This window comes from Ahaetulla prasina, chromosome 5 (assembly GCF_028640845.1).
Source record: "Ahaetulla prasina isolate Xishuangbanna chromosome 5, ASM2864084v1, whole genome shotgun sequence".
Taxonomy (NCBI): Eukaryota; Metazoa; Chordata; class Lepidosauria; order Squamata; family Colubridae; genus Ahaetulla; species Ahaetulla prasina.
In genome coordinates this window covers 123,964,452-123,987,528 of record NC_080543.1, presented here as the reverse complement: position 1 = coordinate 123,987,528, position 23,077 = coordinate 123,964,452, and the positions used below count along the sequence as shown (strand labels likewise).

General features: G+C 41.6%; 1 protein-coding gene across 1 annotated transcript in view; it reads right to left on the bottom strand.

The window, feature by feature from the left end:
* DACH1 (dachshund family transcription factor 1) overlaps nt 1-23,077 on the bottom strand; it is a 454,001-nt gene that overhangs the window by 138,829 nt on the left and 292,095 nt on the right. The window contains 1 exon segment of the mRNA XM_058185826.1: nt 10,119-10,291. Coding sequence (XP_058041809.1) covers nt 10,119-10,291 — 173 coding nt within the window.

Below are 23,077 nucleotides of genomic sequence, written 5' to 3'. Positions count from 1 at the left end.
GTAGGTTTTCCCCCATTTTGCAACCTTTCTTGCTACAGTTGTTAAGTGAATCACAGCAGTTGTGAAGTTAGCAACCCGGTTGTTAAATGAATCTGGCTTCCTGTTAATTGATTTTGCTTCTCAGAAGGTCACAAAAAGTGATCACGTGACCTTGGGACACAGCAACAGTCTTAAAATGAGCCATTACCAAGCATCTGGATTTTGATCACATGATCATGGGGATGTTGCAAAGGTCATAACTATGAAAAACAGTCATATTTTTCAGTGCCGTGGTAACTTTGAATGGTCACTAAATGAACTGTTGTAAGTCGAGAACTAATCTGTAGTTTACCTAAGTTCTCCGAAGTTGTACCAACAAGAAAGAGATTTCCCATCAACTTGTATGCCATCCCTAAATTAGTATTTTGATCCCTAAAAACATTTGGCAAAATCTGAACACCCCTGAAGGCTGCACAATTCCCCAAATATTGCTAAATATTACTTTCCACCAAATGAAAAGTAAAGTATATGTAAAAGACGTCCAAAGGAAGTACATGAGCTTCAACTCTTTTGGCCCAAGAGAAATAGAATCCCCAAAAATTGTCTGAAGAAGTTATTCATAATTTTGAAAGATAAAATGCTTATATTTTTTTTAAATGAAAAAATCCATGGGGATTTTTAAAAAAATGTTTGCGGTTAGGTTTTTTGGTTTTTTTGTTTAAATTATCCCCTTGGACATTTTTTTTCCTGAATATTGAAAGGCAGATAACAAGACAGCACAGGAGATCCATTTTTTTTTCTTCTTGAGATTCTTGAGGTGAACATGAAGGACTTTATTGCTTTGTTTCCTATCACAGAAGTTAAACTGACAGTCAGTTTCTCAGTGCAGATATGTCAGTTATTTTGGCAACCAAGAGTTGATAGCATCAAAGAAGCTCAGGCCAAATGTTGGTTACATAAGAAGAGCAGCAGAAGACAAAAATGTACTTAGGATTAAACTGCAGGGTTACCTCAACATGCTTTATTTGGAGGGGGGATTTGATTGAGGGTACAATCAACTGTACAAATTGTACAAATTGTAAAATTGTACAAATTGTACAAATGCAAAAGGGACGTGGTGGCTCAGGGGCTAGGACGTTGAGCTTGTTGATCGAAGGGTCAGCATCTCAGCGGTTTGAATCCCTAGTGCCATGTAACAGGGTGAGCTCCCGTTACTTGTCCCAGCTTCTGCCAACCTAGCAGTTCAAAAGCACGTAAAAAATGCAAGTAGAAAAAATAGGGACCTCCCTTGGTGGGAAAGTAACAGCGTTCCGTGCGCCTTTGGTGTTGAGTCATGCTGGCCACATGACCACGGAGACATCTTCGGACAGCGCTGGCTCTTCGGCTTTGAAACGGAGATGAGCACCGCCCCCTAGAGTCGGGAACGACTAGCACGTATGTGCGAGGGGAACCTTTACCTTTACTTTACAATTGTATGAATCGTTAAATAAATCGAACCAGAATTGTGAACTGCAATAATAGTTGATCATATGATCTTTGACTATGGCAATTTTCTAAGGTTAAAAAAAATATGCCTCCTTCAGCAAAATAAACAAATGCCAAAAACAGTATCAAATCAAAAATATTTTTTCTGCAATGTTTTATCGATGTATACATGTACATCATTAAGAGGGAGAAAGATGTTGGTATCTGATAAACGCTAGTCTAAAAAACTGATGGTAATTCTTTAAACTGTTATAGATCATCTAATTCTACCGTGTTTCCTTGAAAATGAAACCCTGTCAGCTTTGGAAGCCATATTAGGCTGGAAGCTTCCGTGGAGCCACTTTCTCATGTGTGGGAAAGTAGAAGGAGGGATTTAGTAGAGGGGTTGACTTTAGACATAATAGCATTCTTCCTGTCGGTCAAGGTCAGGCCAATCCTGCATCTGGAGAAGGAATGGTCGGAGTGCTGTCTTGAGATGGGATGTGTTGTGACCCAGGTTCCTGGACCCAGACTCCTGGACTCGGATGATTCAGAAAATGAGGGAGAAGACCTGGCAAGCCCTGCTTCTCTTGAGCCCTCTCCCTCCCTGGCACCCACTCAAAGGGAGGGGTCGGCAAGGCCTGATTCTCCCGGGCCTTCTTCTGATTTGGCAACGCCCCAAGAACAGTTTTGAGGGACGCAAGATTACGAAGGCTTGATCGCGCGCGCAGCAGCGGAAGAGTTGGGACAAAGCCAAGTCATAATTGTCATGCAGTGACATCTGCAGAGACTATAAATAGGAGGCGGACTTCCTGGTTTTTTGTCTCGGACAAAGCAATGAATTTGGCGCAAGCTAATTCATGGAGGGAAGAATATATTCGTGAGTAATTCTGGCCTTATCTATAATTTCCTCGTTATCTCCAGAAACTTGGCAGGCCCGTGGGTAGACGTGGCCAGGACATGTATCTATGTAAATAAAAGGGGAAAAAAAGGAAGGCCTCTGACGGACTCTTTGCTGGGAGTATTGGGGGAAGGGAAACAGAACATTTTGTCCGAGACCTGACTAAAACATCTTCCACCAAAGATGGATCAGCAGCAGGTACAGCAGCAGTTAGAGCAGCTACACGCGGCTAATCAACAGCTCCAGCAGCAAGTGGCTCACTTGGCAGGCCAACTTGCTGCCAGGAATGTGCCTGCAGCCCCCCCCCATCCTCCCACTCCTCCTCCTCGTCGCAAGTGCCCGATAACCGTGCCGGCAAGCCAAGACCGCCACGGGGGCCCCTCCCGGGCTCCTCCAGCCCTTGCCGACACCCGACAGACCCTGGGGGGCGATCTCTATGGATTTCCTGACAGACCTGCCGCCGTCCTCTGGGTTCACCACGGTGCTGGTGGTGGTGGACATGCTCACCAAGATGGCACACTTCATCCCATGCCGCGGACTGCCCACAGCCGCAAAACGCCCGCCTCTTTCTGCAGCACATCTTCCGCCCATGGTCTACCGGACAGGGTGGTTTCGGACCGTGGAGTTCAGTTCACAGCCCGCTTCTGGAAGAGCCTGATGGCCGCTGGAGGTGCAGGTATGTCTGTCGTCATCGCACCATCCGGAGACCGACGGGGTACAGAGAAGGTCATCGGTATACTGGAACAGTATCTCCGCTGTTTCATCAACCAGCAACAGGACAACTGGGCCGACTACCTGTCCCTGGCGGAGTTTGCTTTTAACAACTCTCAGCACACCTCTACTCAGATGACCCCGCTTTGCCAATGTGGGTACCATCCGCGCTCTTCCTCTGGCACCACCGACTCTCCTGTTCCCGAACGCAGACCTTCCTGACGGAATTGCATGCGGTCCAACAGTTGGTACGCCAGCAGCTGAATCGGGCAAAGGAGGACTACAACGGTCCGCCGACCGCTCCCGACGGGCAACGCCCGCTGGCAGTTGGAGACCGGTGTGGCTCTCCACCAAACACCTCCCGTCCGACCGCCCGGTAAAGAAGTTGGACCACCGATTCATCGCCCGTTCCTGTCGAGGCAGTCATCAACCCGTAGCTCACCGACTGACCCTGCCACGATCCATGCGGATCCACCCCGTTTTTCACCGGTCCCTTCTGGTTCCTGAGGCCACACCGAGTCCCCTTCGGTGCCCAACAGCACCCGTCACTGTCGCTGAGGACGGATCTGAGGAATACGAAGTCCACAGCGTACGAGACTCTCGCTGGCTAAAGGGTCGGTTCCAATATTTGATCGCGTCGAAGGGATACGGGACTGATTTCTCCTGCAGATGCCTCCGACGTTCATGCCCCTGACCTGGTGCAGGCCTTCCATGAGCAGAACCCAGCCCGACCGCATCCCGATCGTCAGCCCCGGGGGAAGGGCCCTGCGGTGAGGGATAGTGTTGTGACCCAGGTTCCTGGACCCAGACTCCTGGACTCGGATGATTCAGAAAATGAGGGAGAAGACCTGGCAAGCCCTGCTTCTTGAGCCCTCTCCCCCCCTGCCACCCACTCAAAGGGAGGGGCGGGCACGGCCTGATTCTCGCGGGCCTTCTTCTGATTTGGCAACGCCCCAAGAACAGTTTTGGAGGGACGCAAGATTACGAAGGCTTGATCGGCGCAGCAGCGGAAGAGTTGGGACAAAGCCAAGTCATAATTGTCATGCAGTGACATCTGCAGAGACTATAAATAGGAGGCGGGACTTCCTGGTTTTTTGTCTCGGACAAAGCAATGAATTTGGGGCAAGCTAATTCATGGAGGGAAGAATATATTCGTGAGTAATTCTGGCCTTATCTATAATTTCCTCGTTATCTCCAGAAACTTGGCAGGCCCGTGGGTAGACGTGGCCAGGACATGTATCTATGTAAATAAAAGGAAAAAAAAAGGGAAGGCCTCTGACGGACTCTTTGCTGGGAGTATTGGGGGAAGGGAAACAGAACAGGATGGTTGACGATTGGAGCATGTGATCGACTGAGGAGTGAGGGGATGGTTTGGGGGGTTTTGATTTACTGAGGGAAAACCCAGACCTCTCAGATTCAGGTTTTCCCAGATGTGCCAGTTTATCTATTCTAGTAAATAGAACTTTGAAAAATGCTTGCTTCAGAGTTTTTACTTGGGGTTGGGTTTTTTTCTGGATTTTTTTTTTCCAGAACCGCAGGTTGCTGACTCTTGGTTTAGATGATGCATCTTTTTTCAGATAACCACGTTCTATTTCAATGCTGGTTCTCTGAAATCAGAAGTCTTGCAACCCATAGCATCCTAGAACTTGAGCATATGGGAAACATCTACATCTTTCTTCCAAATATGAAACATTTTGGTCAGTGGCTGGAAGACTGGAAATTAGCTATCAAGGAACACCTTAATGCATCCCATTTCTTAAGATTTTGTTTCCATTTTTCATATTTGTTAAGAAGAGGAAACCTCAGCTCCTGTTTCAAGGCAGAGCTTTGGTTTGACTCTTGATCTTTTTTCAAGAAATATTCAGTTTGGAATTTTTGTTTTTACAAGTAGCAGCTCGTCTTTTATGGATAGAAGTTGTCGATTGTTAAGCATCTTTAATTGTTTCTTCTTTGTATCTTCAGTATTCTTCTTTACAATAATAGACAATAACAGATATATGTAAATTAGCTCTTGGATCTTTGATTGCTAAGATCTCATTCCTCAAAATCCAGATTGCAAAACAGCTATCTAATATTTATCTAATTCCCCAAAGGGTATTGATTAATTGTAGAATTCTAAAGTAAAAAATAAAATAAAATAAAAAGAACCTTGGCTTTCTTATCTCACTCTTCCTGATTAGATTTCATTATTTCATTTGTTTCATTCTTTTGAAAAGGTTAAAAATAGAAATCCAAGATTTGCTTCCCCAGGAATACTAGCTTCTTATCTGCAGAAAATGAAGCGCTGCTAAATAGCAAGTTGTCATTTGCAAATGTTCAGATAATGCACTGCCACAAAACCACTTGGTGGACAGCAGAGAATGGCCAGTCAGAGATCTGAGCTGAGAAAGGGCTTCAGATCAACTTTCTCACTGAGGCAGATTTCATCCTGAAACTCTTATAACTTACCATGATAGAAAATAGAGACACTTTGAAATGTTATACGTACTTCCTACTGGTCCCAGAATATGAATGGGGTAAAGTAGTAGAAAGTTAAAGCTCGAAGTTCTACTGTGTTACTGATTTCTCATATGATTCTTTTGATTAGTCAAAAGTAGTAAGCAATAGCACTAGCAATAGCACTTATTGCTTTAGACTTTAGACTTATATGCCACTTTATAATGCTTATTTATTTATTTATTTTGTCACAACATCATATAAAAATATTTTATAGTATATAAACATATATATGAGTAAATATTGGAAGGTATAAGCATCTATATATATATAGGAAGAAGAAAAGAAAAACAATAGGACAGGAACGGTAGGCACATTTGTGCGCTTATGCACGCCCCTTATGGTCCTCTTAGGAATGGGGTGAGGTCAATAGTGGAAAGTTTTTGGTTAAAGCTTTTAGGATTATGGGAAGAGACCACAGAGTCAGGTAAAGTAGTCCAAGCACTGATGATTCTGTTACAGAAGTCATATTTTCTGCAATCTAGATTAAAGCGGTTAACATTAAGTTTAAATCTGTTGGTTGCTCTTGTATTATTGCAGTTAAAGCTGAAGTAGTCTTTAACAGGAAGGACATTACAATAGATAATTCTATGAGTTAAACTTAGGTCTTGTCGAAGGCGACGGAGTTCCAAGTTTTCTAGGATTTCAAGTCTGGTGGGATAAGATATTTTGTTGTTTTCAGAGGAATGGAGAACTCTTCTTGTGAAATATTTCTGGACTCGTTCAATTGTATTGATGTCAGAGATGTGGTGAGGGTTCCAGACAGATGAGCTGTATTCTAGAATTGGTCTAGCAAATGTTTTGTATGCTCTGGTTAGTAGTGTAGTGTTTTTGGAAAAGAAGCTACGCAAGATTAGGTTTACAACTCTTAGAGCCTTTTTTGCTATGTAGTTGCAGTGGGCTTTGGCACTTAGATCATTTGATATGAAAACTCCAAGGTCTTTAACAGGTTGGGGGTCATCTGTAAGGTAATGTCCATCAGGTATGTACTTAGTGTTTGGGTTCTTTTTTCCAATATGTAAGACTGAGCATTTGTTGGTTGAGATTTGGAGTTGCCAAGTTTTAGACCAAGTGGTTAGATGATCAAGGTCTTTTTGGATGATAGATGAATTGTCTGTGGTGTTAAATAGTTTGACATCGTTTATAGTTTGACCACTTTATAATGCTTTACAGCACTCTCTAAGCGCAGAGGTGGGTTTCACATAATGTTACTATTACGGTTCGCCGTGCATGCAGAAACCCCTTCCACACATGCGCCCGGCCTCAAAAATGTGTCTAAATAGGAAGGCATAGTGCCGGGGTAGCCGATCTCCACTACCGGTTCGAACAGGTCTGAACCAGCTGAATACCATCTTTGTCTAAGTGGTTTACAGAGTCAGTATATTTTCCCCAGCAATCTAGGTCCTCATTTTTCCAACCTCGGAAGGATGGAAGGTTGAGTCAATCTTGAGCTAGTCAGGATCAAACTCCTGGCAGTGGGCAGAGTTAGCTTGCAATACTGCATTCTAATGATGGTGCCACCAAGGCTTTTAGTTCAATATTCTTCAAGCAATAGAAATCAGTCTTGAAAGCTATGTTTGTGCTGATGGTATTCTAGAATTCTCTTTCCAGGCAGACCCTGAAAGTCCAATTTTTATAAGGCCTCAATTTTTAAACTCAAAAATAGTCTTCAGAGTCTTCGGAGACAGTATGGCATGAAAAATAAAGCTAATTATTACTTACTCTACCTGGCTGAGTGAGTGAGTGAATGGATGGATGGATGGATGAATTAATTAATTAATCAAGTGAATGAATTAATGAGTGAGTGATTGAGTGAGTGAGTGAATGAATGAATGAATCAATCAATCAATCAATCAAGTAAATGAATGAATGAGTGAGTGAGTGAGTGATTGAGTGAATGAATGAATGAATGAATAAAATGAAATGAAAATCCAAAATTAACATGTTGTTAGTACCCTTGGGAATGGCTCTCTATATCCTTATAAGTTAAATTCTAGGACATTTGACAGGAAGCAAAAGTATATACTGTTATACTGGCATAGGAAAAATGTATTTCCTATAAATTCCCATTCTCATAGGTATCTAAAGAATGAAATTTACCTGGGCATCAGGGGGAACAGAAAATGTTGATGACACTTTACTACTGCAAATGTATCTATTTTTTCTGCATGTATTCTTGGTAGCATTTCCATGACCAAACATGATGTTAATGAGTTTGGGAGTGGGAGGCACCGTTTATCGGTGGTTCTCCTCCTATCTCTCTGACCGGTCGCAGACGGTGTTGGCAGGGGGGCAGAGATCGACCGCGAGGCCCCTCACGTGTGGGGTGCCACAGGGGTCGATTCTCTCGCCTCTCCTGTTCAACATCTATATGAAGCCGCTGGGTGAGATCATCAATGGCTTTGGGGTGAGGTACCAACTGTACGCTGACGACACGCAGCTGTACTTCTCCACCCCAGGCCATCCCGACGAAGCTATTGAAGTGCTGTCCCGGTGTCTGGAAGCCGTATGGGTCTGGATGGGGAGAAACAGGCTCAAGCCCAATCCCTCCAAGACGGAGTGGCTGTGGATGCCGGCACCCTGGTACAGTCAGCTGCAGCCGCGGCTGACTGTTAGGGGTGAATCATTGGCCCCGGTGGAAAGGATGCGCAACTTGGGCGTTCTCCTGGATGGGCAGTTGTCTTTTGAAGATCACTTGACGACCGTCTCCAGAAGAGCTTTTTATCAGGTCCGCCTGATTCGCCAGTTGCGCCCTTTCCTTGACCGGGATACCCTATGCACGGTCACTCATGCTCTTGTTACCTCTCGCTTGGATTACTGCAATGCTCTCTAGATGGGGCTCCCCTTGAGGAGCACCCGGAGGCTCCAGTTGGTTCAGAATGCAGCTACGCGGGTGATAGAGGGAGCCGCACGTGGCTCCCATGTAAGAACACTCCTGCACAGGCTGCACTGGCGACCTGTGGTCTTTCGGGTGCACTTCAAGGTTTTGGTTACTATCTTTAAAGCGCTCCATGGCTTAGGGCCAGGGTACTTACGGGACCGCCTACTGCTACCGAATGCCTCCCACCGACCCGTACGCTCGCACAGAGAGGGACTTCTCAGGGTGCCATCCGCCAAGCAATGTCGGCTGGCGGCCCCCAGGGGAAGGGCCTTCTCTGTGGGGGCTCCAACCCTCTGGAATGAACTTCCCCCTGGACTTCGTCAACTGCCGGACCTTCGGACCTTCCGCCACGAGCTGAAGACCTCTTTGTTTATTCGCGCAGGACTGGCATAGGATTTTTAATAGTTTTAATATTTGATATACATTTTATAAATTTTATGGGGTTTTTATGATTTTAAATGTTTTAATTCGGCCATATGTTTAATAAGTTTTTTAATTTATTGTTTTATTTGTATACTATTGTTGTTTTATCTTGGCTGTAAACCGCCCTGAGTCCTTCGGGAGAAGGGCGGTTTAAAAATCCAATAAATAATAATAATAATAATAATAATAATAATAATAATAATAATAATAATAATAATAATAATAATAATAATAATAATAATAATAATAATATAACCTAATGCTACCAAGACAAAGAGGGAGGGAGGGAGGGAGGGAGGGAGGGGCAGACAGACAGGCAGGCAAAGTTTAAAATATGATGTAATCCTATCTCAGTTCTTTTCCAGATGTTATGACACCAGCACCCAGGTTCACAATACACATTTCTCATTTAGCCATCGGTCTAGCCAGTTGGGATACTTCTGTTTACAGCCAAGCAATTAACTGTCAGGATAAGGTCCTTGTGCCCTTCGTGAAGAATAGAGGACTTTATCACCAAATTTTCACTACTTCTCTGAAGCTTCTTCCCACATTCATTGGACTCACATTTTGAGCTGCAAAAGCAGCATCCACTGCCATTCCCACTTCCATATTCCAACATTTGAGTCTGAATTAAAAGGATTTTTAAATTATTGTAATTTGTTTCAAATTGCAAAAGATCATAGAATAGAATAACAGAGTTGGAAGGGACCTTGCAGGTCTTCTAGTCCAACCCCCTGCTTAGGCAGGAAAAACTACACCACTTCAGACAAATGGTTGTCCAACATCTTCTTAAAAACTTCCAGTGTTGGAGCATTCACAACTTCTGGAGGCAAGTTGTTCCACTGATTGATTGTTCTAACTGTCAGAAAATTTCTCCTTAGTTCTAAGTTGCTTCTCTCCTTGATTAGTTTCTACCCATTGCTTCTTGTCCTGCCCTCGGGGGCTTTGGAGAATAGCTTGATTCCCTCTTCTTTGTGGCTGTCCCTGAGATATCGGAAGACTGCTATCAAGTCACCCCTAGTCCTTCTTTTCATAAGACTAGACATAGCCAGTTCCAGCAACCATTCTTTATATGTTTTATCCTCGAGTCCCCTAATCATCTTCGTTGCTCTTCTCTGCACTCTTTCCCAACATCTTTTTTACATTGTGGCAACCAAAACGAGATGGTTTGAGAACAAAATTTATGAACAAAAGACACACAGCAGAAAGGAAGGGCCAAGAAGGCTATCGGTACATTGGGGAGCGGAACGAGGCCATACCTACCTTAATCACAGACGTCTCCACTCGGGAAGGAGGGCCTTGTACTTGTGCTGCGGCAGCCATGTTTGCAATTGTGGTAAGGTGGTTCATCTGATTCATGGCCATTGTGACAGATGCTGGGGGCAGGCTGACCGGAATAAGCGGATGGGGCATCATCATGAACGGTAGCTCAAGGCCTGGGGGAGGGGTGGGGGGGTGGGGGAGGGAAGCAAAAATAAAGTTTATGATGTATCAAATACTGACGGTTGCAAACAGTTTTGAACATGAAACCAAGGTCAGTTCAGGACCTACCAGATAAAGCTTGACTCAGTCGTTCCTTAGCAAGACAACATCCTACCCATCAATATCACAGTGTAATACGTTACGCGGGAACGGTTTCCGGGACTTTGGAGAGAAATAGGAGCCAGCTTATCTGAGAAAATTGATTCCTTTGGAATAAGGCGTATGATGGGATTTAATCTCCCACTTCAATCGTGGGGATGGAATGTAACATCTCTCCCAAAAAATAGTAAGCAATGGCGGAAGGTTTCTTCAATGTTTCATTCAAGATTCTCTAGGAAAACTCTCTGAGGGACTATGTGAATAGAATAGAATAGAATAGAATAGAATAGAATAGAATAGAATAGAATAGAATAGAATAGAATAGAGATTGGATTGGACTGGACTGGACTGGACTGGACTGGACTGGACTGGACTAGACTAGACTAGACTAGACTAGACTAGACTAGACTAGACCAGAACAGACCAGAACAGACCAGACCAGACCAGACCAGAACAGAACAGAACAGAATAGAATAGAATAGAATAGAATAGAAATTGGAATGGTTTGGACAGGATTGGATTGGATTGGATTGGATTGGATTGGATTGGATTGGATTGGAATGGAATAGAATAGAATAGAATAGAATAGAATAGAATAGAATAGAATAGATCTTGAGTAGAGTAGAGTAGAATAGAATAGAGAAGAACTGAGCAGAGCAGAATAGCACAGAAAATAATAGAAAATAATGGTAAATAGAAAATTCTTTATTGACCAAGTGTAATTGGACACACAAACAATTTGTCTCGTGTGCATCAGTTCTCAGTGTACATACAATCAAGAAAGTGATACATCATAAGAAGCAATCATAAATCATAAGATAAAACCAACAAAGTGACAGTCATAAGATACCAATAGGAGTAGGTAATGGGAAAGATGAGGAAGATAATAGTAATACAGCTCTACTACGTGGCTAGATATCCTTAGGCATAAGACAGAGCTGTGGAAATTAGATGTTTAGCAGAGGGATGGCATGGAAGGAAAAACATGTCTTTGTGTCTGGTTGTTTTGGCACGCAATGCCCTACAGCGGTGTCCTGAGGGGAGAAGTTGAAACACTTTATGTCCCGGATGTGGGGGATCTCTAGATATTAGTGCTGCAATTGTGCTGTGATCCTGGGGGAAAAGAAATGTGGTTAATTTAATAAGTTGCCCATAAATGCCGTATCTGAACTCCTGTTTGTTGCAAAGTACTTTTGTGAAGCCCTGCACAGCTGTGATAGTGCGAATTACCCTTATCATCATCTGAGTCATGAGTTGTGTACACATAAGTCTTTCTGCAATTCTGCCAAATTGTGCAAAATAAAGAGGCAATATAAATATGATGGTTTCAATTGTCATCACCGTTAACGGTCAACGTTTTCATTTATAGCAAATATATATATATATATATATTATGGCAAAATCTATAGCATTGCTTGCAACGTTGACGATTCCATGATCATTTCAAAGATCCTTTGAATCACTGTGAGAAAAGCCAAATCATTCCTTTCTCAAATACATAAATAAACATTCACTCACACACACACACACACACACACACACACACACACACACACACACCTACTATCCCTTCAATTCAAGCACAAATCCAAAAATTAGCCTAGTGAAAATTCAACCCTACATTTCTCCATGCAACAAAGAGCTTAATTTTGGAATGGACTGAAATTTATCATTCTGAATCTAAGAGGGGGCAAAAAAAAGATTTCTCATCCGGTATTCAGGAATCTAAAAAAAAAAAGATAAAAAATAAGGATATGAGCATGAGAAACTCGCTGTTTGGCCTGTAAACTAGGTTTGTTGTTTTTTTAAAAACTAATTATTAGTTTGGTGCTGTCTTTATTTTCTCTTTCTTGGAGGCCAGTCCCATGCACCCTTTCCTGGATCAGTATAATGAGTTAAATTATAGTTAATCTGGAAGAAACATACACAAAATTGAAGCTGTAAATAGAAAAACAGAATGAAAACTCATTAACACAATCATTTGGTTAACTTCAATTTATGTTAGCATTTTAAGCTCAGTACTCACTATGAAGAGTACTTAATATACAAATAATATCAGTAAATAAATACCCTAATTCACTTTATATTTAAAATCATTTTCTCTACTAATGGAGTCAACAATTAACTATTGCATATCTTTTAAGTAGACTTACGAATCTCATACATAATAAATAAATATGCTTGCTTTGCTGTGGCTTATCTAATTTAGGGTAACAGCTTCTTCTATTTACATCTATGCTTAGTTCCCCTTCCTGCCTTTGATACTTGTTAATGTCTATAATTTGCCACTAGTTGTCAGTACAATATTGCTTGCATAGGTAATCATGCTGTAGAATTACCTAGCCAAAAATTTAGTCACAGCTCTTCCGAAAAAAACCCACCAACAACTCTCCTTTATTCACAAAGACTGGAAGAAACCCATTTACATGTGGATAGACCAAGCCACCAGCCCTTTAGGAAGCCCCCGAAACCATCTGTAATCAAGGAACTTTCTACACCAACCGACTTAAATAAACATCATTCCCAATCCACTAAAATCCGTTAGATAGTATGGAACTTCACTGTCTTCCGGATGCAACGGCTGTTATTGTTGTTTTTACCCACAGCATTTTCATAATGGTGTCATTAAACCAGTGGTTCTCAACCTTTATAGTGCTGCGACCCCTTTAATACAATTCCCCACGATGTGGCGACCCCAACCGTAAAATTATTTTCGTTTTGAATTTATCGCGCCTGAAGCCATATTGGCTAGCGATCTGAACTGCTTGCGATTGCCTTGAGGACGGAGGCATTAAAGCGGAGACTCCTCCCCTGTTAAGTTTATCGTGCCTGAAGCCAGATTAGGCTAGCGATTGGGAGTGATTGCAGCTGGCTTGAGAGGGAGACATCAGAGCAAAGATTTCTCTCTTTTTTAATTCATCGCGCGTGAAGCTAGCAATTTGAAGAGCCTGCAGCTGGCTTGTGGAGTCAACCATTGCAGCGCGATTCTTCGACTCGCAAGTATACTTCCCATATTTCCGATGGTCTTAGGCGACCCCTGGCAAATCATCATTCGACCCCCAACGGGGTCGCGACCCACAGGTTGAGAACCGCTGCATTAAACCAATGGCATAACATGGTAGAAATGAGACAATCTACTTCATTGGTGTAATGACGGCGCTGATATGACATTCTCTGAAGCTGACAGTAACAGAAATGGAGATTAACAGACACCCTCTCCTCTGCCCCCCCCGCCAAGTTCGATTGAGATTCAGTTTCACGTTGACTTCCCAATATGTACACCTGTAGTTAACACAACTTTCATGAATGAAGCCAAATGTATGTGTCCCAGGCTAATGCTGAAGGATCCAATCTGGGTCAGTCACCTGAACCGGATGTTTTAACTTCTGAGCTTTCGGACTCGTGCTGGAGAGAAGTTCCTTGAGGATGGGCTCCAGCATGAATCCAAAAGTTCAGAAGACAAAACCTCTGATCCAGTGGTGGAATTCAAATTCTTTTACTACTGGTTCTGTGGGCGTGGCTTGGTGGGCGTGGTGTTGCTTGGTGGGTGTGGCTTGGTGGGCATGGCAGGGGAAGGATATTGCAAACTCCCCATTCCCTCCCCACTCCTGGGGGGAAGGATATTGCAAAATCTCCATTCCCACCTCACTCTGGGACCAGCCAGAGGTGGTATTTGCCGGTTCTCCGAACTGCTCAAAATTTCTGCTACCAGTTCTCCAGAGCCTGTCAGAACCTGCTGAAGAGCACCCCTGCCCTGATCCCAGTGACGGACCCAGATTGGATCCTAACATAACTTTATTATTCATTATTTAAAATGAAATAATCGTGTTTTTGGAAATCTCAGTAGGCATGAGATTTACATTTGTTGTTCCTGACATTTTAACTTCTTTATGTAATCAATTAAGGTGAAAAATGTTACAAGATCAGGGGATTCCCAGCACTTCAGGGACACATAAAACTGGACAACAATGCCTTTATTCTACTCAAAGTTGCATACCTTTTAATTAAGGAAGCTACAAGTTAATGCTTGGAATACACTACCTGACTCAGTGGTCTCCTCTCCAACTCCTAAAAGCTTTAACCAAAAACTGTCTACCATTGACCTCACCCCATTCTTAAGAGGACTATAAGGGGCGTGCATAAGTGCACAAAAGTGCCTACCGTTCCTGTCCTATTGTTTCCTTTCAATATATGTTCCTGTATATAATGTTGTGACAAATAAATAAATAAATAAAAATAAATAAATAAAAATGGTAAAACCCAATTCATGATATACGTGATACTTTATTTTTTAACCGCGCTACCATTTGGTTAAGCAAACAATCTCGACAATTTTGCATTTTAATGTATGCGATTAGTGTACGCTAGTGATAATAAAGTTATTCTAAGTCTATTGCTTAGCTTAACCTTTGGGAGAAGAATAAGGAGCTATCACAATGAAATAATAAAGAGCCACCTTGTTTTTCTTAGCGGTACTCTGAAAACTTCATCCTTGTCTTCAGAAAAGGTTGTTCATAATCTAATTGAACCAAAGCTCAGACCCCCCAAGAGCATATAAAACATTTGCTAGACCAATTCTAGAATACAGCTCGCCTGTTTGGAACCCTCACCACATCTCTGACATCAATACAATTGAATGTGTCCAGAAATATTTTACAAGAAGAGTTCTCCATTCCTCTGAAAACAACAAAATACCTTACCCCACCAGACTTGAAATCCTGGGATTAGAAAACTTGGAACTCCGTCGCCTTCGACAAGACCTAAGTTTAACTCATAGAATCATCTATTGTAATGTCCTTCCTGTTAAAGACTACTTCAGCTTTAATTGCAATAATACAAGAGCAACCAATAGATTTAAACTTAATATCAACCGCTTTAATCTAGATTGCAGAAAATATGACTTCTGTAACAGAAACATCAGTGCTTGGAATACTTTACCTGACTGTGGTCTCTTCCCATAATCCTAAAAGCTTTAACCAAAAACTCTCTACTATTGACCTCACCCCATTCCTAAGGGGACCATAAGGGGCGTGCATAAGAGCACAAACGTGCCTACCGTTCCTGTCCTATTGTTTCCTTTCAATATATGTTCCTGTATATAATGTTGCGACAAATAAATAAATAAATAAATAAAAATAAATAAATAAAAATGGTAAAACCCAATTCATGATATACGTGATACTTTTTTTTTTAACCGCGCTACCATTTGGTTAAGCAAACAATCTCGACAATTTTGCATTTTAATGTATGCGATTAGTGTACGCTAGTGATAATAAAGTTATTCTAAGTCTATTGCTTAGCTTAACCTTTGGGAGAAGAATAAGGAGCTATCACAATGAAATAATAAAGAGCCACCTTGTTTTTCTTAGCGGTACTCTGAAAACTTCTTCCTTGTCTTCAGAAAAGGTTGTTCATAATCTAATTAGACCAAAGCTCAGACCCCCCCAAGAGCATAGAAAACATTTGCTAGACCAATTCTAGAATACAGCTTGCCTGTTTGGAACCCTCACCACATCTCTGACATCAATACAATTGAACGTGTCCAGAAATATTTTACAAGAAGAGTTCTCCATTCCTCTGAAAACAACAAAATACCTTACCCCACCAGACTTGAAATCCTAGGCTTAGAAAACTTGGAACTCCGTCGCCTTCAACAAGACCCAAGTTTAACTCATAGAATCATCTATTGTAATGTCCTTCCTGTTAAAGACTACTTCAGCTTTAATTGCAATAATACAAGAGCAAACAATAGATTTAAACTTAATGTCAACCGCTTTAATCTAGATTGCAGAAAATATGACTTCTGTAACAGAATCATCAGTACTTGGAATACTTTACCTGACTCTGTGGTCTCTTCCCATAAACCTAAAAGCTTTATCCAAAAATATTGACCTCACCCCATTCCTAAGAGGACCATAAGGGGCGTGCATAAGAGCACAAACGTGCCTACCGTTCCTGTCCTATTGTTTTTCTTTTCTTCCTCATATATATATATATATATATATATATATATATGCTTATACCTCCTAATATTTACTCATATATATGTTTATATACTATATAATCTTTTTGTATGATACTTACATATATTGTTGTGACAAAATAAATAAATAAATAAATAAATAAATAAATAAATAAATAAATAAATAAATAAATAAATAAATAAATAAATAAATAAATAAATAAATAAATAAATAAATAAATAAATAAATAAATAAATAAAATAAATAATATTTACTCATATATATGTTTATATACTATATAATCTTTTTGTATGATACTTACATATATTGTTGTGACAAAATAAATAAATAAATAAAATAAATAAAATAAGTCAGAAGCCTTCCTATATCCTGGCTTTCGCCAATTTAATCTTTAAGGTTGTTCTAGTACAGTATGTTTTGGCTGAACTTCTAACTCCCTTCACTCTTATTCCCCCAACAGACTTCTGGACTGTGGAAATAAGCCTCTACTTCAGATATGCAGAAAAAATTGTTGGGCTCTCTGCCCATTCCTTACAATCTCTTCTTAGCATTTGTCCTCTTGATGCTCTCTTTCTAGACCAGAATGTCTAGAAGTGTGACCAGAATGCATGGTCGTTGTTTGTTTGTTTGTTTTCATGTGCATTCTATATTTATTTATTAGAGGACTTGATTTACAGGTCACTTTTCTGTTGGGGAAGAATTGACATAGTACAGCTTGCTGTTTAAGCCAAGAGGTAAAGGTAAAGGTTCCCCTCGCACATACGTGCTAGTCGTTCCTGACTCTAGGGGGCGGTGCTCATCTCCGTTTCAAGGCCGAAGAGCCAGCGCTGTCCGAAGACGTCTCTGTGGTCATGTGGCCGGCATGACTCAACACCAAAGGTGCACGGAACGCTGTTACTTTCCCACCAAAGGTGGTCCCTATTTTTTCTACTTGCATTTTTACGTGCTTTCGAAACTGCTAGGTTGGCAGAAGCTGGGTACACGGCAGCACTAGGGATTCGAACCGCTGAACTGCCGACCTTTCGATCGACATGCTCAGCTGTCTTAGCCCCTGAGCCACCGCGTCCCTTAAGCCAAGAGAGACCCGCTTAAAAAGGAAAAAAAAAAGTTAAAACACAAATAGTTAAGTAATAAACTGATAACCAGGGAAAGCCTGACAAAATATGTATATATTTCTGTATATATTTCCTGAAAGCAAAATGAACAGGTGGAAAATGTATCCTTAGATAAAGAGCACCCCATGAGCAGGAAGAGACGCCAAGAGAGGTCCTTCTAGATTTGCTAGCAAAAGTGAGGGCTCTTTCAGAAGCATCTTCTTCAGCTGACCTTGGTATCTGAATAGGGAGTCTTTGGATAGCCAGTTCCAAGATATTTAGGACTTTCGAAGGTAAATCAACACTTGAATTATGTCCAACGTGACTTTTTTTTTAATTTTTATTTTTTTATTTTTTTGAAGATGGGGATGACTGTGGCTAGAGACCAGAGTTTTGGAAGGGAACTAGTTGTGAATGCTTTATTAAAGATTATGCTTAGGGGTTCAGCTATATTAATTGAAAGTTTTTTAAAAAAAGTATGCACATAGTCCATCTGGTCTAATAGATAATGATGGTTTCAGGTTGTGAAGGGCTTTTTCAACATTATCTTCTGTGAAGTCTATATGAGTTAAGTCGTTGTTAACATTTTTGGTACGATTGAGGAATGTCGGATATGAGCCATCATTGTTTACAAAGACTGAGCTGAAGAATGTGTTAAAGAGGTTTGCTTTAACTGTTTCGTCAGTACATTCTTTGCCGTTAGGTTCTTTTAGTGGTGGAATGGATCTTGTTTCTTTAAGTTTATTGTTCACAAAATTATAGAAAGCACGATTGGAATTAGTGCGTAGAACGTCTTCTTCCTGCTTGGTGTGGTAAGTGTTACATTCTGTTTTTATTTTGCAGATTGCAGATTGCAGATATTTTTGTAGTGGTTTTTGAAGTTTGCTACATAACCCCCCTTTTTTTTTCCAGAGGGATTTTTTTTTTGGATTGAAGCTTTTTTTTTTTAATTTATTTATTTTTTTTTATTTTTTTTTTGGCAACCGGAAAAATAATAATGTATTATATTCCAACACCTTACAACAGTTAGCAACCAAAGGGTGGCATTTCATACCACCTGAAATTTCCAGATACTTTGCAAGTCAGGTTCATGTCAAGAAGATTAAACGGGCTAGAATTGTTACCTTTCTACATATATTTCACTCATATATTTTGTATCGTTATATGAGCTCTATTTGTCATGGAGACATTCCTGCATGAAATGTGACAGGTAGTTTCAGCCCTTCTGGGTCACTTAACACAACCATAATCCCAGTCTTGGTCTTTGAGATCATATTCCATTTTTTGTGTGATTATCATCTATGACAAAATTGCCTGCAATCCATCTGCTGAAAGATAATCACTTTGGTGCTTCAATAAATGATGGATCCTCTTCAGTATAATCATCCAAACCAAACATTTGGTTCTCTTTCCTCAAAATGTCAATATATATTCCACTTTACTTCTTTGGGATAAAGCTGAAGCATTAGCCGTTCTGTTGCCATATGGAAAGAGAAACACACTAACCCTTTGTAAAGCTTTAAGATCTTCAGAGGAAGGTTTCTATTTAATACAAAGCTTGGCTGTATTGAAAAAAGGTGTATTAGAGGAATAATTATTTGACTTCAGAAAGAAGGGATGCGGTGGCTCAGGGGCTAGGATGTTGAGCTTGTCGATCAAAAGGTCGGCAGCTCAGCGGTTCAAATCCCTAGTGCTGCCGTGTAACGGGGTGAGCTCCCGTTACTTGTCCCAGCTTCTGCCAACCTAGCAGTTTCGAAAGCACGTAAAAATGCAAGTAGAAAAAATAGGGACCACTTTTGGTGGGAAGGTAACAGCGTTCTGTGTGCCTTTGGTGTTGAGTCATGCTGGCCACATGACCATGGAGACGTCTTCGGACAGCACTGGCTCTTTGGCTTTGAAAAAGAGATGAGCACCGCCCCCTAGAGTCGGCAACGACTAGCACGTATGTGCGAGGGAACCTTTACCTTTACCTTGACTTCAGAAACATGCTGTGATACGAAGGGCAGGTATCTAGAAAGATTGACATATTAGAAACCAATCTCATTTATGTTTATTTTGGAGGTCTCCACCCTTTGCCATAAATGAAAGGAAAGCCTTTTGTGACCAGATAAATATTCAAACGACTATACGATAGCTGTAGTTGTTCTCACAATACTAGTGCAGGAGTGTCAAACTTGATTTTATTGAGGGCCACATCAGGATTGTGGTTGATCTCAGGAGGCCGGGTGGGCATGGCCAGAGTAGGTGTGGCCAGCTCAATGCCACTCGTGTCAGGAGCGCCTGTGGTGGGCCGAGCACTCTGCCAGAGAAAATGGGCTCCCAAGCTCCGTTTTCAGCTGTAACGGCCTCTTGCAACCCTCTGACAGCAAAAATGGAACTCAGGAGGGCCGCAGGCAGCCCTCGCAAGCTCCATTTTCACTGGCAGAGGCTGTGTGGGCTGGTCCTTCATTGTTTCCCGGGTGGCCCTGTGGGCCAGATCTAAGCACCCTGAGAGACAGATCTGGCTTGCGGGCTTTACGTTTGTCACCCCTGTCCTAGTGTATCACTAATCGTGGCTGATGAGCTGCATGAAGCTTTATATGTTGGAGATGATACATAACCCCCTTTTTTTCCAGAGGATTTTTTTTTGGATTGAAGCTTTTTTTTTTAATTTTTATTTTTTTATTTTTTTGAAGATGGGGATGACTGTGGCTAGAGACCAGAGTTTTGGAAGGGAACTAGTTGTGAATGCTTTATTAAAGATTATGCTTAGGGGTTCAGCTATATTAATTGAAAGTTTTTTTAAAAAAGTATGCACATAGTCCATCTGGTCTAATAGATAATGATGGTTTCAGGTTGTGAAGGGCTTTTTCAACATTATCTTCTGTGAAGTCTATTTGAGTTAAGTCGTTGTTAACATTTTTGGTACGATTGAGGAATGTCGGATATGAGCCATCACTGTTTACAAAGACTGAGCTGAAGAATGTGTTAAAGAGGTTTGCTTTAACTGTTTCGTCAGTACATTCTTTGCCGTTAGGTTCTTTTAGTGGTGGAATGGATCTTGTTTCTTTAAGTTTATTGTTCACAAAATTATAGAAAGCACGATTGGAATTAGTGCGTAGAACGTCTTCTTCCTGCTTGGTGTGGTAAGTGTTACATTCTGTTTTTATTTGATTGCAGATATTTTTGTAGCGGTTTTTGAAGTTTGCTACATAACCCCCCTTTTTTTTTCCAGAGGGATTTTTTTTTTGGATTGAAGCTTTTTTTTTTTTTAATTTTTTTATTTTTTTTTATTTATTTTTTGGCAACCGGAAAAATAATAATGTATTATATTCCAACACCTTACAACAGTTAGCAACCAAAGGGTGGCATTTCATACCACCTGAAATTTCCAGATACTTTGCAAGTCAGGTTCATGTCAAGAAGATTAAACGGGCTAGAATTGTTACCTTTCTACATATATTTCACTCATATATTTTGTATCGTTATATGAGCTCTATTTGTCATGGAGACATTCCTGCATGAAATGTGACAGGTAGTTTCAGCCCTTCTGGGTCACTTAACACAACCATAATCCCAGTCTTGGTCTTTGAGATCATATTCCATTTTTTGTGTGATTATCATCTATGACAAAATTGCCTGCAATCCATCTGCTGAAAGATAATCACTTTGGTGCTTCAATAAATGATGGATCCTCTTCAGTATAATCATCCAAATCAAACATTTGGTTCTCTTTCCTCAAAATGTCAATATATATTCCACTTTACTTCTTTGGGATAAAGCTGAAGCATTAGCCGTTCTGTTGCCATATGGAAAGAGAAACACACTAACCCTTTGTAAAGCTTTAAGATCTTCAGAGGAAGGTTTCTATTTAATACAAAGCTTGGCTGTATTGAAAAAAGGTGTATTAGAGGAATAATTATTTGACTTCAGAAAGAAGGGATGCGGTGGCTCAGGGGCTAGGATGTTGAGCTTGTCGATCAAAAGGTCGGCAGCTCAGCGGTTCAAATCCCTAGTGCTGCCGTGTAACGGGGTGAGCTCCCGTTACTTGTCCCAGCTTCTGCCAACCTAGCAGTTTCGAAAGCACGTAAAAATGCAAGTAGAAAAAATAGGGACCACTTTTGGTGGGAAGGTAACAGCGTTCTGTGTGCCTTTGGTGTTGAGTCATGCTGGCCACATGACCATGGAGACGTCTTCGGACAGCACTGGCTCTTCGGCTTTGAAACAGAGATGAGCACCGCCCCCTAGAGTCGGCAACGACTAGCACGTATGTGCGAGGGAACCTTTACCTTTACCTTGACTTCAGAAACATGCTGTGATACGAAGGGCAGGTATCTAGAAAGATTGACATATTAGAAACCAATCTCATTTATGTTTATTTTGGAGGTCTCCACCATTTGCCATAAATGAAAGGAAAGCATTTTGTGACCAGATAAATATTCAAACGACTATACGATAGCTGTAGTTGTTCTCACAATACTAGTGCAGGAGTGTCAAACTTGATTTTTTTGAGGGCCACATCAGGATTGTGGTTGATCTCAGGAGGCCGGGTGGGCATGGCCAGAGTAGGTGTGGCCAGCTCAATGCCACTCGTGTCAGGAGCGCCTGTGGTGGGCCGAGCACTCTGCCAGAGAAAATGGGCTCCCAAGCTCCGTTTTCAGCTGTAACGGCCTCTTGCAACCCTCTGACAGCAAAAATGGAACTCAGGAGGGCCGCAGGCAGCCCTCGCAAGCTCCATTTTCACTGGCAGAGGCTGTGTGGGCTTGTCCTTCATTGTTTCCCGGGTGGCCCTGTGGGCCAGATCTAAGCACCCTGAGAGACAGATCTGGCTTGCGGGCTTTACGTTTGTCACCCCTGTCCTAGTGTATCACTAATCGTGGCTGATGAGCTGCATGAAGCTTTATATGTTGGAGATGATACATAATTATTTCTAAACATAGATGTAGAACTACAGCTCTTTATAAGTGCTTGACTTTTAATACCCAATTTTATCCTGTTTCTTATTTTTTTTAGACTTTGATTATGTGCCCTGTAGACATTTTCAGGTCCTAGAAACCACAAAGGAATGTTCTACATAATGATCTATTCCTAATCTGTTCTCCAAATCAGGAGTCACCAACCTTTCAGACCTCAGGGACCACTAAATTCATAATTTTAAATCCTGAGAACCACTAATATCTGTCTAATGACTGGCTGGGTGGGCGTGGCTAGGTGGTCATGTGACTGGGTGGGCATGGCCAACTCGATGTCACTCACATTGAGGGGTGCCTCACCAGCCTCTACTCGCCCCTCCCCTCCCAGCCACTCCTCGCCTCTCCCCCCGGGCTCCTTAGGGCCCCAACAGGAAGTTGTTGGAGCTAAAAGCCACCACAAGAAAGAGTTGGCAAAACAGCTCAGTTCAAATTGGATCTGACGAAGAAGGAGGCTCAGTAGAAGGACCTCACTGAGGACTTGGAGCATAGGCTTTTCAAGCAGAGGGAAACGGGCAGGAGTGGAAGGCCAGGTATCAGCACCTGGAGACTTAGCGGGCTGAGATGGTCAGCCAGTTCCAGGCCATGAGGCAGTCCTACTGGAACAAGGTCCT